The sequence below is a fragment of the Urocitellus parryii genome, chromosome 6 (genome assembly GCF_045843805.1).
Source record: "Urocitellus parryii isolate mUroPar1 chromosome 6, mUroPar1.hap1, whole genome shotgun sequence".
In the NCBI taxonomy this organism is placed as follows: domain Eukaryota; kingdom Metazoa; phylum Chordata; class Mammalia; order Rodentia; family Sciuridae; genus Urocitellus; species Urocitellus parryii.
The window spans coordinates 63617440-63633964 of NC_135536.1; the positions used below are offsets into that span (position 1 = coordinate 63617440).

General features: G+C 51.6%; 1 protein-coding gene across 3 annotated transcripts in view; it reads left to right on the top strand.

Annotated features, from left to right (window-relative positions):
- The window catches only part of Actn1 (actinin alpha 1), a 92841-nt gene extending 76690 nt beyond the window's left edge, over positions 1 to 16151 (top strand). The window contains exons 9-22 of one of the 3 annotated variants that reach the window (XM_026385148.2): positions 63 to 155; positions 1093 to 1323; positions 2738 to 2885; positions 5804 to 5954; positions 6514 to 6622; positions 7047 to 7187; positions 8187 to 8369; positions 8539 to 8673; positions 9768 to 9947; positions 10990 to 11136; positions 12064 to 12144; positions 12605 to 12670; positions 13841 to 13999; positions 15275 to 16151. In XM_026385148.2, coding sequence (XP_026240933.1) covers positions 63 to 155; positions 1093 to 1323; positions 2738 to 2885; positions 5804 to 5954; positions 6514 to 6622; positions 7047 to 7187; positions 8187 to 8369; positions 8539 to 8673; positions 9768 to 9947; positions 10990 to 11136; positions 12064 to 12144; positions 12605 to 12670; positions 13841 to 13999; positions 15275 to 15433 — 1983 coding nt within the window. In that variant the 3' untranslated portion in view covers positions 15434 to 16151. The remainder of the gene's footprint in view (positions 1 to 62; positions 156 to 1092; positions 1324 to 2737; positions 2886 to 5803; positions 5955 to 6513; positions 6623 to 7046; positions 7188 to 8186; positions 8370 to 8538; positions 8674 to 9767; positions 9948 to 10989; positions 11137 to 12063; positions 12145 to 12604; positions 12671 to 13840; positions 14000 to 15274) is intronic. The other 2 variants (XM_026385150.2, XM_026385149.2) reach the window with 2 other exon arrangements.
- Positions 16152 to 16525: the final 374 nt, after the last annotated feature.

Sequence of the window (16525 nt, forward strand, 5' to 3'; positions counted from 1 at the left end):
GGTGTGTCCACGTGCCCCTGCTGCTGGGGCCGGCTGCTCATGACTCTCTGTCTTGTTGCCAGGCGGAGACAGCTGCCAATCGCATCTGCAAGGTACTGGCCGTCAACCAGGAGAACGAGCAGCTAATGGAAGACTACGAGAAGCTGGCCAGCGATGTGGGTACCCTCTGGGTTTCTCCTGACTTGGCCCCAGCAGGGTCCTTCCTGCACCTCATCATCCTGAAGGAAAAGGAGCCCCCAGAACCTATACCTCCAAATCTATCATGGAGACATAGTCCTAGGCTAGGTGTCATCCATGATCCTGACGCAGTTAGCATGGGACAGCTTGGGCTCTGCTCTGGCTCTCTCGGAAAGTAGAGAGGAGCCAGGGCTTAAATCTCTGACCCACTGTTCCAGCCAGGTTGCCGTGGCCAGTCCCACACTGGGCATTGGTTGCCTCCTCCATGTCAAGAGGAGGTCACATACTTAAAACATAAAATTCCTGTGATTATTCAGATGAGTTAATTCGTGGAATGTGCCTGGCACCCTGCAGGTGTTGCATGTACTTGCCATCATTTCTACTCTCCTTCGACTTCTCCATCACCATTACCTTGAGTCAAGAAAAGCAAGCAGATTGTTCCCTGGGCAGCTCTCTACCCTAGAAGCTCTTTGGGGTCAGAGACCCACATTCTAAATCCCAGAAAATCTGGTGGCAAGGACCTCAGGGAGCAGCCTTTAGATCCTCTGTCTGTGGCATAGACAAAGAAACTGAGGCCCACTCAGTTAGTAGGACCTAGAACTAGAACTCAGGACTCTGACTCTTGGCCAGCAGCCTACGGTTTCATGGTTCTTCCCCTGAAGGGCGGGTAGGGTGAATGAAGCTGGCCACAAATTGACAGGTCCCAGTAGCCAGGCTTCATGCAGTCTCTGGTTCTTAAAGGGAGCACCCTGGGCCCTGGCCTCTTTGCCTGGGAATGCCCAAGGATGGTAGTAGGGAAGGACTGTGCTGTGAGAGGGACCCTTTGCCCTGTGAAGGGAGGAAGCACTCCTGCTCCCAGCATCCTCAGCCCCTCCCAGCATCCTCAGCCCCAGGGCCTCCACGCTCTCCCTCCAGCTGCTGGAGTGGATCCGCCGCACCATCCCCTGGCTGGAGAACCGGGTGCCCGAGAACACCATGCACGCCATGCAGCAGAAGCTGGAGGACTTCCGCGACTACCGGCGCCTGCACAAGCCGCCCAAGGTGCAGGAGAAGTGCCAGCTGGAGATCAACTTCAACACACTGCAGACCAAGCTGCGCCTCAGCAACCGGCCTGCTTTCATGCCCTCCGAGGGCAGGATGGTCTCGGTGAGCAGCCGGGAGCCCCCAGCCACTTCTGTTAGGACCAGTGCAGCACCGTGGGTGGGGTGGGTTGTTTTCTACCTCTGTGCTCCCTTCTAGATTCCCACCCAGGCTCCAGCCCAAGCTTAGGGGACAGCTGCTTCTGCCCTGACTGTCCCAGGTCAGGTTAGCCCTTCCAGAGGCTGAGCATCCACCTCAGACCTCCCTGGCACCACTAGCCCCCCACTGCCCCCCCAAATCATTTTGTAAATAGAATGTCCTTGGAAATGTTGGACCAAGCAATAAGTTAATTTTTTTTACTTTCATAGAACTTTAATAACTTTTTAAAAAAATGTTAATTTATTTAATAAGTAGATTTTTTTAGGGTGGGATATTAAGTAAAATAAAATTAGAAATTACTCATGATCTCATTACCCATTATAAATGTTTTTTAAAAAAATCGGAAACAATTGTTTAGTCTTTATATATGAATATGATTTTTAGGTAAATCTTAAAGCATATATATATATATATATATATATATATATATATATATGCCGAGAGCATAGAGGTACACGCCTATGATCCCAACAGCTTGGGAGGCTGAGGCAAGGGGATTGAAAATTCAAGACCTGCCTTAGCAACTTAATGAGATCCTGTTTCAAAATAAAAAATAAAAAGGACTGGGGATATAACTCAGTGGTGAAGTACCCCTGGATTCAATCCTTAATATAAAACAAAACACCACAACTTTTTGATATTATGTGCAATATGGAGAACTATAGCCTTCTTTTGGGTCCCAAGTCTGATTCAGTAGCTTTTAGGTGGCCAGAGCAGCTGTTGGCCCTAACTGGGGTGCTCTTGCAAAGTCGAAAAATTGCCCTGGGTGGGACAGATGCAACCTGGCCCTGGGGGCATGGTAGAGAAGATGGGGCATAGGCCAGGTTCAGCCCCAAGTGCGCTCACCTGGGTGTCCTTGCACTGACAGTAGAGGTGGCCCTGTCTGAAGGGGTGTGTGTGCTTGTGCTCAGCAGCTGTCCCTCTCAGAACCTTGGGCTGGGTCACCCAGGCTACTGCCCAGAGCCCCAGAGGCCTGAGTCCAGGAATGTGGTGGTGGCGGTGGGGTGGCCCCAGTGCCTGCTTGCCCCATTCATCGTTGTTCTGGTTCCCTGACTGGCCTTGAATACCTCTGAGATTGACCACAGTCCTGTGGGAAGCCAGACCTGGGCAGGGAGGGCCTTGAGCTCTCATCCTACAGGACTTCATGCTCAGAAGCCCTGTGGCTGGGTGGCTTATGTGGACATGGTCTGGATGGCTGGCTGGGTGGGTGTGGGGCAGAGATTGGGAAGAGGTTCCTCCTGGAAGACATGAAACAGCTGTAGGAGTCCCAGAGGGCTGGGTCCCAGGCCAGGTCCTGACCCCGTGCCTCCCATCCCTGCAGGACATCAACAATGCCTGGGGCTGCCTGGAGCAGGCAGAGAAGGGCTATGAGGAGTGGCTGCTGAATGAGATCCGGAGGCTGGAGCGGCTGGACCACCTGGCGGAGAAGTTCCGGCAGAAGGCCTCCATCCATGAGGCTTGGACGGATGGTGAGGGCTTCCCAGATGTTCTGGCTTTGCAACTCTCTCACCCGGCCACCAGCCCTTCCTTCTCTTGCTAGTCCTGTCTTGTACTGGTGCTCTGGCACTGGGCAAGTTCATTAGCCTTTTGGTTGCCTTGGTTTCCTCATCTGTAAAATAACAGTTCCAACCTGATTGGGGCATAGACAGTACTGAGAGGGGTTCCTGACATAGTATAGTGCTATCTAACTGCTAATTTGTAATTGTTCTTGTCACTGTCATTGTTTTTCCTCCCCTGAGTCACTGAGTGGGTTTGAACCCTGACTCTGCCCCTTGGAAGCAGCATAAGTTAGAATTGGTGCCTTAACCTTGAGTCTGTTCCCAAATCTACATATAGGGGATGGTGTGCCCTCCTGTGTTGGCTTCCTTCATTACATCACCACACACGCGGTGGCTTAAAGCAACAGAAATTCATCCTCACAGTTCAGGAGGCCAGGAGTCCTAAACTGAAGTGTCAGCAGGGTTGGTTCCTTGTGGAGGCTCCAAAGGGAGAGAATGTTCTGTGCTGCTTCCCAGCTTCTGGTGGAGGCCAGCCGTCCCTGACATCCCCTGTCTTGTCGCTGTGTCCTCTGGTCCCTGCTTGCATCCTCACGGGGCTTCTCTGTGTGAGACTGAATTGCTCCTTTTCTTAGTAAAGACCTTAAATCAGTTTAACCTCATGTTACCTTGCTTATATCTGCTGGAGTGACATGAGTGGGGAGGGTGACACTAGTCAACCTGGTGAAATCTCTTTCTAGGGTGTTCGTGAGGCTTTCATTTTCCACCTGGTTCCGGGCCCAATGGGTAGAGTGCATTCAGTGAAGAGCAGCTCTTGACATTTTTTTCTTCTGTGTCATTCCCTCTTCCTCTTTCTCCTGGCCTTTGCCTTAGAACATGTGTGACCCCCTTTCTTTGACCTTGAGGTACTTGGAACCACGTCTGGAGTCTACTCATGAGTGGCCAAGGTTAACTGTGAAGAGAGACAGTCAGACTTGGGGGGGTCTTTCCTTAGAACTCCTGCCAGGGCTGGAGGAAGGGATGGCTGCCTCTCCTGCCCTGCAGGTCTTATCAGCTGACGCCCCTGGGGCAGACCTGTGGACTGGCAGAGCTCAAAGCCCTAAGACTCCCCCTTTCAGCCCTTTTTTGTGCTTCTCAGACTAGAAATGAATAAGGAGAGCCACACCCTGTGGCCATTTGGGAGTAGCCTGGCTTGATGCAGGGGCCTAGGAGTGAGCTAGACTCAGCTAAGGGGTGTGGGTGTACCGCCCTGTGGGAAGCGCCTGGGCAAGTTCTGAGTAGAAGGGGATGGTGGAGAGGGCACTGATTTACCCACTTGCTGCTCGTGTCCTCTCCTGGGTCAAGAAACAGCTCACAGCCATGACACAGGCAAGGGTGGCCCCATTGGCGAGCCAGCATAACCTCTAGGGAAAGCAGTTTGGCTATCTGCATTCACACCCAATGACTTAATTGCAGTCTAACCTGGGAGTTGCATTTCTTGAGACTAAGGAATCAACCCTGAACCTCAGGAAATCAGGCCTGGAGGCTTTTGTGGTGAGACATCTACCACAGTGCATCTCGCCCTCATGCCCACAGCAGGGCCGTGAATGGTTCATCAACTGGGTGGGTGGGGTAGGCTGCCCTCTGTGGCATGGTTTCTGCATCTGAGGATTCGACCAACTGTGGGTTGGGATGTTGAAAACAAAAATGAATTTCATCTGTACTGTACCCTAAATGATACAGCATAATGACTATTTGCATAGCGTTTGCATTGTACTAGTTATTACAAGCAATCTAGAGATCATTTTAAATATACAGGAGAAGCTGTGCATCTGCAATCCCAGCTCCTTGGGAGGCTGAGGCAGGAGGATCACAAGCTGGAGGCCAGCCTGGGCAACTTAGGGAAACCCTGTCTTGAAATAAAATAAAAAGGGCTGGGGGTGTAGTTCCGTGATAGAGGCTTGTCTAGAGCATGCACCAGGCCCTGGCCTCAATCCTCAATACCACCCAAACCCAACAACAATAAATATTTAAAAATTAAAAGTGTACAGGATGATGTGCGTAGGTTATATGCAAATACTACACCATCTTATATAAAGGACTTGAGCATCTGCCAGTTTTGGTGTTTGCAGGGGATCCTGGAACCAATCCCACCTGGACACTGAGGGACAGGACATGGGAAGATTGTGGAGCCACAGGAGAAATTCTGATCATGTGCTGCTAAATATTTGAAAAGCAGAAAACAATTTATGCCCAGTGTCTTAACATAATGTCCATATAAGGAAAAACTGGATAGGAGTAAATAAGTAGGCTCCTAAATCATTCTGATATATAGGCATCCAGAGAGCTTCGAAATCAAACAAGCTTGCATTCATGGAAGGAACCTTGGGCTGGGTATGGTGGCACATACCTATAATCCCAGCGGCTCAGGAGGCTGAGGCAGGAGGATTGTGAGTTCAAAGTCAGCCTTAGCAACTTAGCGAGGCCCTAAGCAACTCAGTGAGACTCTGTCCTAAATAAAATACAAAAAAAAAAAGGGGGGGGGGCCCTGGGTCCACTCCCCAGTGCCAAAAAAAAAAAAAAAAAAAAGCATTGGGAATGGTGAAATTTCAGTGGCCTGGCTGATCCACTTCTTTCCACCCCTGACAGTATTCCACCCCTTACTGCTCATAAGGTCCCACGGGTGCTGTTGTAAGCAGACTTCTAAGAGACTTCGGGGGGTTGATGCTCCTAGTTGTTCCCCGTGGTTGTTCTGGCGGCACCTCTGCTTTCTCACACCGCGGATCACTGTGTGGTGCACACCTCCAGTGGAGTTGCTTGGGCCTGAGGGAGGAATGCCTGGGACCAAGAAGATGCCCCCTACCCTGCTCACCATGTCTTGCTCAGCCGGGCACCCCTTTCTCTCAACCCAGGCAAAGAGGCCATGCTGCGGCAGAAGGATTATGAGACGGCCACCCTGTCTGAGATCAAGGCCCTGCTCAAGAAGCACGAGGCCTTCGAGAGCGATCTGGCTGCCCACCAGGACCGCGTGGAGCAGATAGCGGCCATCGCACAGGAGCTCAAGTAGGCCTGCCCCAGTTACCCCCATCCTTTGGTGCCCTGAAACAGGGTTGAGGCTCAGCTTTCTCAGCTGCTGTGGGAGTGCCAGGTGGATGGGGGATGTGAGGGAGGAGTACAGATGGTGCCCAGGTGTGGAGGGAGTCCATACAGAAGGCAAGGAATGCCTCGGGTAGGGAAGGAACCCTGGACTATTCCCTTCCTGTGAGAGGCCTTTGGTCCTCATCTGTCACTAATATGGGACCAGAGGGTGACCCAACCTTGGTTCTGAGTGCTGAGCTGTCTCCTTGGTCCTTGGTGGCTCCCTGCCATCCATCGGGCACTGAGGTCAAGGAAGTTATCACCTCTTGCTTTGGTTGGGGCGGGGCCACTGGAGAGGGGGACTGGCCTTTGATCTCCTGCCTGTAGTCTTCTGAGGCCAAGGAAGTAAGAGGGGTACTGGAAAGTCTGCAGAAGGGGGCACCCCTGGCTCTCCAGCACCACTGGTACTCCCACCTGCAGGAGGAGGAAGAGTAGGCCCCCAAATTAACCAACCTCACCTGACTTCCTTGTCTCTTCTCCCCAGTGAGCTCGACTATTACGACTCACCCAGTGTCAATGCTCGCTGCCAAAAGATCTGTGACCAGTGGGACAATCTGGGAGCTCTAACTCAGAAGCGAAGGGAAGCTCTAGAGGTGAGGACCTTAGAGGTAGAGCGTGGCCTGCGGCTCTGGGTGTGCCCCTTCCTCCTCCTTGGTTCCCTTTGCTTTAAACGGCTCTGGTTTCCCCAAACTTCTCCACCCTGGGCTGACTGTGGAAATGCTTCCTCTCTGACCCCAACTCTATCTCATCCTCCCAGTTGAGTTCACTGAACGACCCAACCTCAGCCATTTGAGAACTTTCCTGTTTTGTGGGTCGGATTTTCTGGGGGCCAGGCCAGGTGATTCCAGCGAGAGGTGGCCCATCCACCTAGGGACAGCCTGTTCTTTTTGCCTGGCTCAGTCCCTTGCTTCTAGACTGGGACCCCTTAGGGCTCTCCAGGAAAATCTCGGTGGGGGTGGGGGCTCTCTGGGCATCCCTCTGCTAAACACCCCGCCCCACCCCATTCGGCACTCCCAGCGGACGGAGAAGCTACTGGAGACCATTGACCAGCTGTACCTGGAGTATGCCAAGCGGGCCGCTCCCTTCAACAACTGGATGGAGGGCGCCATGGAGGACCTGCAGGACACCTTCATCGTGCACACCATCGAGGAGATCCAGGTAGGCCACATCCTCTCTCCAGAGACCTCTCCCCCAGCTGCTCCTGGCCCATGCTCTGTAGGTCCCACTCCCCCCCGTAGGGTTGATGAGGAAGAACATCCCAGGATTCCATAGATCTGAAACTTTGCATTTCATTTATTTTGACCAGATAATATGTGTATATGCTATAACATCCCAAAGTAAAAGGGTGTATGATAAGGTCTCCCATCTGCTCCTGTCCCCTAACCCCCCATTTCCCCTCCCCAGAGGTAAGCAAAATATCTCTGCATACACAAACAAGTATATTTATTTACATGTTTTTCTCAACACCCCCTACCCTTCATTTTTGTACACAAAAAGTAGCTTCTGGTAGATGCCTGTAATTGCAGCAACTTGTGAGGCCAAAGCAGGAGGATTGTAAGTTTAAGGCCAGCCTTGGTAATTTAGTAAGATTCTGTCTCAAAATGAAATAAAAAACAGGGCTGGGGATGTAGCTTGGAGATACCTGGATAAATCCCTGGTATGACCAAAAAAAAAAAAAAATTCTGCTATGTATTATTTATCCGGAGCCTTGATTTGTACTATAATATTTATCTTGGAGCTCATTGCATAATTAACATCTTCCTCTATCTGCTATATAACTGCAAAGTATTAGATTCAAAAGGGTTTGCAGAGAGCTGAGGGAGCAATTGTTGGGGGAGGTCACCTGGAGAGCAGAGCTCAGGGGTCCCCATTGTCCTTGATTTGAGGGGTGTTGAATGCCCCAGAGAGGTTGGACAGCCTCACCAGTCCCTTAGATGCAGCCATGGCTTTGATGGAAGCTCTGCCTTCCCCTTCCTATGGCCATCCTGCCTTCCTGGTTCTCAGCCACCAAAGTGGCTGAGATGCCTCCAGGTCTCCCATGGCCCTTCTACCTGCCTCTGTCCTGGGACTTCTAGAGCTCCCTTCACTCATCTAGTCCAAGGGACACACAGCCCCTCTGAATGTCCGTACTGATCCTGCGTCCTCGTTTCTGTCTAGGGACTGACTACAGCCCACGAGCAGTTCAAGGCCACCCTCCCTGATGCTGACAAGGAGCGCCTGGCCATCCTGGGCATCCACAACGAGGTGTCCAAGATCGTCCAGACCTACCATGTCAACATGGCAGGCACCAACCCCTACACAACCATCACGCCTCAGGAGATCAATGGCAAATGGGACCACGTGAGTTGAAGGGCCTGGTGACTGATTTTCCTTGATTCATTTTTATTGTTTCATAGTGAACATTCATTATTTGTCTGCATAGTGAGTGAATTTCTGGAACAGGTCAACATCTTGACTGCTGTCCTTGTTCTGACCCACCCCTGACATCCTGCGGTTGTCTCCACCCCAGGTGCGGCAGCTTGTGCCGCGGAGGGACCAAGCTCTGACCGAGGAACATGCCCGCCAGCAGCATAATGAGAGGCTACGCAAGCAGTTTGGGGCCCAGGCCAACGTCATTGGGCCCTGGATCCAGACCAAGATGGAGGTGGGTCCTGTTGTAAGAAGCTGGGGGTTTCCCCGCACCATTCCTGCCAGGCAGGCGGCCTGCTTCCTCTTGGGCAGGACCCACGGAGAACTGAAGACTGAGTCCACAGTTGTTCTGCTGCCCTGCAGGGGAGTGTGGAGTCCTGTGCAGGAAAGGTGGATGGGCTCGATCCCAGTGTCTGATCTGGGAGTAAGCGCACACTACAGAGCTGCGTATGGCAGTCCCAAAGGACCACCAGCTCCTGAACACCTGGGTCAGCTTCAGCCCTATGGCTTTCCTCTTGGCTGGGCCACCCCTTCCTCCATTGCTGCTCCCCTGGCAACGGGCTCAGTCAAAGAGGGTGATCTGCCCAGAAAGCAAGCTGAGCTGTCCCTAATCAAGTGTAGATTTGCGGGGGGCGGAATTATGTGGGCTCGTTAGTGGGGAAAGTGCACCACTTGGCTAGAGCGTGGTCTCTGAGCTCCTTGAGGGCAGAGAACATTTGAAGTTCATGTTTGTGTGTGCATCTTCCCCTCCTCCAGCACATGGTGCTTAGTAAATGCTCAGGGGATATTGGCAAGACTGAACTGAATGGTCCGAGAGTGCTTTGGCTGATGTGAGTGAGACAGGCAAATGTAGATGTGAACATTAGGTCTCATCCTTTGAGGTGGTGATGGGGGCTCAGGAGGGCTAGGCAGGCAGCCTAGGAGGCAAAACAGGAGCGGTGGCCAGTGGGGAGGACCTGGCTCAGGGGACACTGAGAGGATCCCTGAGATGGTCAGTGGTTAATAATGAGGCTTGGGAAGAGGATTTGAAAAGAAAGCGAAGGAGTGAATGTTTAGGTCAGCAACTGACTGTGCAGCCCTGTCCTGAGGCTGACAAGTACCTGAGATTTCATCCGATGGTAATGCTTATTTCACGACTTTACGATGCTCTTTCCATACCAAGGAACATCACACTAAATTGTAGTGGTTACCAGTGCTGGCCTCCCTAGGCCTGGGATGGGAACTGAAAATCTTCCTGGTAGTTAACCTATATGACCTTTAGAGATCAGTCCCCAACCCATGAGTGAAGGGTGGGGCAGGCTGACAAGATACCTCCTTCTGGATGAGCAGGAGATTGGGAGGATCTCCATTGAAATGCATGGGACCCTGGAGGACCAGCTCAGCCACCTGCGACAATATGAGAAGAGCATCGTCAACTACAAGCCAAAGATTGACCAGCTGGAAGGTGACCACCAGCTGATCCAGGAGGCTCTCATCTTTGACAACAAGCACACCAACTACACCATGGAGGTGAGTGGGGCAGAGCTGCAGGTCCCCTTCTGTCCTCCACCTGGGCTGGGGTGAGCTGAGGAGGAGTTAACCCCCTCCCAAGGAGTCTGGTCATACTAGCAGGATAAGTGCTCAAGTCTCTTTGCCCTTGAAGCTCCCCATCTTCAATCTGCAGTGCCTTCTGGATATCCAGGGAACTTTTGGGGAGTGTATATTTCTTGGCTTTATCTCCAGAATTTGCTTTCTCATTCTGGGATGGAGAGCTTGGGCATCTATTTTTTTTTTTTTTTTTTTTTTTGTAGATGGACACAATACCTTTGTTTATTTTTATGTAGTTCCAGGAATCGATCCCAGTGCCTCAGGCATGTTAGGCAAGGCCTTCTACCACTGAGCCCCAGCCCCAAGGGCATCTAAATTTTTAATAAGCACACCCTGCGAATCTGATACTGGTGGGCTCCAGGCACTGGCCTGGGCACCAGCTTCAAATGACTGACATTCTGAGAAGCATGTTGTTAGGCAATTTCCTCCTATGTGCACATCATAGAGGATGCTTACACAAACTTAGACGGCCACACCATCACTGGGTGACCGCTGGGACCGCCTTTGTGTATTTGGCCTGGTGCTGACCAGAAGGTCCTCCCGTGGCACATAACAGCACTTGTGTTGACTGTGAAGTGTGTACGAGCACGTGCACGGGGTTTGTGTATGTGGTGGGGGTTGGGTTCAGGGAATCACCCAGTTTAATCTTTCCCATGTCAAGTCTGCTCTCCTTCCCCAACCGACCCCCACTGCCAAGCCTGGTCTTCTTGCTGTCCCAGACAGAGGCTAGCACCATGCCCCCTTCATTCTCTAGAGTATTGTGTCCTGATAGGTTGTCCTTGTCTCAGTTCTTCTCCCTCTGGTGATACTGTGACTACAGACAGAAGGCCCAGTTTGATTACTTTGACTGTTTTCAAGAGTGGAGAGGAGGAATAGGGAGGGGCAGACCAGGCCTGGGGGATCTCCACGGAGATGCATGAGGCCCTGGGGCCCCTTTTGCTGACAAGCCTCTTGCCCACTGCAGCATATCCGTGTGGGCTGGGAGCAGCTGCTCACCACCATCGCCAGGACCATCAACGAGGTGGAAAACCAGATCCTGACACGGGATGCCAAGGGCATCAGCCAGGAGCAGATGAATGAGTTCCGGGCCTCTTTCAACCACTTTGACCGGGTGAGAGCCCCACTCCTCACTCATTTAGAGCTGCCCCCAGCCCCTGACCTAGGGCCCTGGAGGGCGCTGCCCAGGGTGTGGGCCACTATGCAGGGCCTGGTTCCCGGGCGGGTGAGGAGCAGGGAGAGGAGGAAGCTCCGCCAGCCTGGCCCTGCCTCACGGAGCCTGCCTTAGCAAGTCTGTTGTGACGTCCCCTAAGCCTCCCTGCTTTCCTGGAGAGAGTGCTCTTGTTGAAGGTGGGGAGAAGACCCTTGACCCCTGGCCCTCGCTCTCCTACCATGAGGAATCAACCCTCACAGTGAGGTTACCAGAGTCTCAAATGAAGGCCTGCTGTCCCTGGCTGTGGGAACCGACCCTCACCTCTGCCTCAGGGGACAGAGAAGAGACTCCTTCCTACCCCAACCTGCTGCCTTTGGGACCCTTTACTGGGGATATTGGAGTCCTCTGTCCTGGGTTTTCATCTCAGCCCCAGGACAGGCCAAGCGTTCAGTGGGCTGCCCCTTCCCAGTGCCCTGGGGCTTGGGGCAGCCACAATGGTAGGGGAAGCATGGGGTCAGTTGCTGTCCACCACCCTGCCTGCTTCCTGCCCTCCAGGCACCTGGGTGGGAGGAGCCTGGGGGAGACCTGGGTGGCTTGGGACACTCCTCGGGGAGCTTCTCACTCCTGCGCCCCTCCTGCCCTGCTTCACAGAGCAGGGCTGTGTGTGCCAGAGACTGGGCCCCTCTGGAACGTCATCCGTGTGTCTAACTATGTGCACTTTTATCTTCCCTCTCCCCTGCCTCTCCACCTCCACCCTCTCCATCGCATGCCTTTGTCCCTGTGTCTCCCCACACACCACCCTCCACTGGGGCATGGCCCACCCCCACCCTCACGGCCTTCACCTCCCTGGCACCGCATGGCTGGCTGCCTGGCGCACCACGGCCCTAGGATCACTCCGGCACGCTGGGTCCCGAGGAGTTCAAAGCCTGCCTCATCAGCTTGGGCTATGACATTGGCAACGACCCCCAGGTACTCGCCTCCTGCATGGAGCAGCTCAGGGGTGGCCTCCGGGGCGAGAAATAACGCGTTTCTCCTTTTTCTCTTCTCTCTCTGTCTGGTTCTCCCTGACCCCTTCCTGTGGGCCATGGGCCTTGTCCTCTCCTGCCATCCATGCCTGTCCTGTGTCGGGCTTCTCCTTCCACCGCTCTGCCCCCTGCCCTTGGTTGTCGTCTATGGGAACCTGCTGCCCACATTCATCTCTCCTCGCCGCTCTTCATTCTGTGGATGGATTTTGCATCCCTCTCTGCTTTTCTCTTTTCTGTGGACATTTTTCCTGGACATGTTCCTCCTCTCTGTTCCTTCCTGACCCGCAAACCATAAACCTCACCCTCTTTTCTGGCTGTCTGTACCCTGTCTTCCTGGCCCCTGGCTGGCCCTTCCTTCTTCCACCTGTCTCTGCCTCCTGTATCTTGGTGCCACTGCCCCACAGAAGAAGACAGGCATGATGGACACGGATGATTTCCGCGCCTGCCTTATCTCCATGGGTTACAACATGGTAACGTAAACCCCACCCTCTGTCTGCCAGGCCTGGGCCTGCCCTGGAAGGAGGCAGCTAGCTGGCTGGAGAAGCCAAGTCCTAGCAATGCAGGCCTAAGCCCTGAGCCTAAGGCTGCCCTTCTCGGAGGAAACTCAAATCCCCAGTCCTTGAAAGCAAGGTCCAGCCATGAAGGCTGTGTGTGGCTGGGAGGCCTGGGCCTTCTCACTGCCGTCTCTAGACTGGCTTGTCTCTGGTACTTACTGTAGAGACCAGCTTTTCACTCCTATGGAGAACTGGGCTGACCCCAAGGCAGGCAGGAAAGATTGGTGGTTTGGACATTCAGGGTTTGGGGTTGGCCCTGGTTCATCTCACATGAGGGCCTGGAGCTTTCAATTTCTTCCCCTGCCCTGATGATGGCTCCATTGAGGCCTGCCACCACTCTGCCATAGTCCCAGGTCTCTCTGTAACCTTCTTAGCATGCCCTCCCTTGTCTAGGTTTCTAAGCAGGGCAGGGTGTTGGGCTGGGCATTCAGGTAACTTCCGGCCATGGCGCAAAGTGCAGAGCCCATGGACTTCCCAGCAAGGGTGAGGGCTGAGGTAGAAACCATGAACTTGGAAGTAAATTCCTGCTCCTCCATTACTAGCTTGTGGCCTCAGATGAAGTAAAGGGAACCCCATAGGTCTGTTGTAAAGATGAAATGAGGGAACCTAACATAAGGCTGGCACTTAGAAAATACAGAGTGGTAGAGAGACAACGCCTGTCTGAGTTCAAATACTAGCTCCCTACTCACTGGCTATGTGACCTTGGGAAAGCCACTTAGTCTGTCTGGACCTCAGATTTCTCATCTGTACAATGGACTTAATAAGATTCTATATGGTTCTAGAGAGGCTTAAATGAACTAAAATATCTAAAAGCATTTAGAATAGTGCCTGGCATATTAGAATTAGCCTTTGTTAATGGTATTGTCATTATAATGAATACCAGCATTATTTTCTCCAGGGGGAACCCAGACACCTGTATCGGGTGGGAAGCCCAGAGCTGGGTCTCCACTGTTGAGTGTTGAGACTCTGTCATATCCTTAGTGTGACCCAGCCATAGGCTACTCTGATCCCCAGGGGTTTGAGGTCCATCTGATATATTCTCAGCAGGCCATGGGCTGACAGGCCTGGGTTGGCTGTTTCCTCCAGGGAGAGGCAGAATTTGCCCGCATCATGAGCATTGTGGACCCCAACCGCCTAGGGGTAGTGACATTCCAGGCCTTCATTGACTTCATGTCCCGAGAGACGGCTGACACGGATACAGCAGACCAGGTCATGGCTTCCTTCAAGATCCTGGCCGGAGACAAGGTGAGTCTACTATGGTGTGCTGGGTGGCAGGCACTGCTTGGATCTGATCTGGAGGGATGGGGTGGGATGTGAGGACCTCATTGCCCCTTTCTCCAGGACCCCATTATGCCTCTGGTTACTTGTACCTCTACCCCTTTTTGCAATGCCTGGGGCTCAGCAAAGGTGTTAGGACGAGGCATTAATTTAAAGGGTCCCCTGCCAGGAGCACTACATATCAGTGAAGGATTCCTCCACATTGTGATGAGATGATGGAGGGTGGAAGGTGGTGGAAGGCAGTAGAATGGGTTGGGGTATGTGGTTGAACAATGGAACTCCATCTGAGAATCCCTGGGATTTCATCCTTATGCCCTGCTGGGCACAGGTATGGAATATAGGTGGGACGCAAGATAAGGGAATGGGGTGAAAGAAGGAAGCATGCCTCTCATTTTTCTGCTCTTGAGCAGTGGCCTGCTTCAGGTTTCCAAATCTGAGTCCCCTGTCAAGCCCCACTTAGCATTGGAAAAGTGGGAGGGGCACTGAGGGGCTATCTGTATGCAGAGGCCAGAGGCCCAGTCCAGGTCTTAGCCATCTGAAATGATCATCAGTGAACCCAGATCCCTCTAATGTTCTAGAAAAGACAGCTTCTGAGCAGACCAATCACAGGCACACAAGAGAGGCAGGGTGAAGGCAAAGACCCACACTGATAGCTGGCTAGAATGGGGTAAGGGTCATACTTTTGAAGATGGTTAAGACAGCCAGATAGGTTTTAAATCTGTCTGGCAGGGATGCCCAAACTGAATGCTCATCTTAATCTGCTGGAGGTCTCCTTAAAATTAAACTCTCTGGTTGAGATTTTCCAGAGAGCCCAATTAAGTGGGAGTGGGATCCCTCAGGAATCTGTGTTCAAGCAGAGTGCCTGTTGACATTGCTCCATCATGGGATTATTGCAGACTAGTAGTGTGATACATGAGAAGATTATTAGTGTAATTAAATGTGGAATTACTTTGGAAAGAGGCTAAAGTAGATATAGAAGTGGAAAATATGAAATGATTTTTTAAAATATATTAGGTATATATATATATACATATACACAGTGTGTATGTGTGGATATATGTTTGGATTTATATGTATAGATCCAAAAGAACTAGGAGGGAGTGTAAATGGGGATGGCTTAGGTTATGTAAGGTCACAGGAAAGTTTACAGCCACAGGGTTTTGCGGCCCTGCTGTGCTGTGCCGCACCATACTGCTTTACGGCCAACTGGCTTTGCGGCACCTGACCACGCTCTCTCTGCAGAACTACATCACAGGTGACGAACTGCGCCGAGAGCTGCCGCCCGACCAGGCCGAGTACTGCATCGCAAGAATGGCCCCCTACAACGGCCCAGACTCCGTGCCCGGTGCTCTGGACTACATGTCCTTCTCCACGGCACTGTATGGCGAGAGTGACCTCTAACCCGCCCCAGCCCCTCGGCCCCTACGCCGTGCGCACCCCGCCCTGCACCTCCGCTGCCCCCATCTCCTGCCCGAGTTCGGTTTCAGCTCTCAGCCTCCAACGGAGCAAGCTGGGACCACACGGCCTCGAACCTCCCTGCCCGCGAAGTGACAGTTTACAAAATTATTTTCTGCAAAAAAGGAAAAAAAAAAAGTTATGTTTAAAAAGTTTAAAAAAAAACCAAAAAATTACATATTTTATTATAGAAAAAGTATTTTTTTTCTCCACCAGACTTAAATGGAAAAGAGGAAAAATTAACTATTTGCACCAAAATGTTTTTGTTTTGTTGTGACATAGGAAAATAACCAAGCACAAAGTTTTATTCCATTCTTTTACTGATTTTTTTTTTCTTCTTCTATCTGTTTCATCTGCTGTATTCATTTCTCCAATCTCATGTCCTCTTGGGGGGGGTGGGGGGAGGGGGTACTCTTGTCAAAGACACATTGGTGCATGTGTGTTTGCTAGCTCACTTGTCCATGAAAATATTTTATGATATTAAAGAAAATCTTTTGAAATGGCTGTTTTTTAAGGAAGATAATTTATGTGGCTTCTGATTTTTAAATCTCCTCAGAGGCGTGGCTAACCTCTTTATCAGTGCATACTTTTTTAAAAAGAATTTAATATTGCTATCAAAAATAGACAAACTTGGAGATTATGGACAACTTTGATATTGCTTGGCACAGACCATATTAAAACAACGCTCCCATGATGTCTCTTTGCTCCTTGCTTGCTGTTTTCTGGAAATATGGGGGTGATTAGAGATGGTGAGGGGCACCTGTACACACCTGAACCCACCTCTGATGTGTTTTTGACTGAAACACTTCAGTTTCTTCATTTGGAAAAGGAAAAGGTGGTTTCCTCACAGAAGTTAAAAATAAGATCAAGAATGTGTGGGGCACTCCCAGATGATAAGCCCCATCTTCCTTTGTTCTCTATAGCATCATATAGCTATGTGACATCCATGACTTCTTTTGTTTTTTCCTACAGGGTACAGCTTGAGTCACCTCAGAATTACCCCTTCCTATTCAAATTGTCCCACAAAGGGCTAGGGTG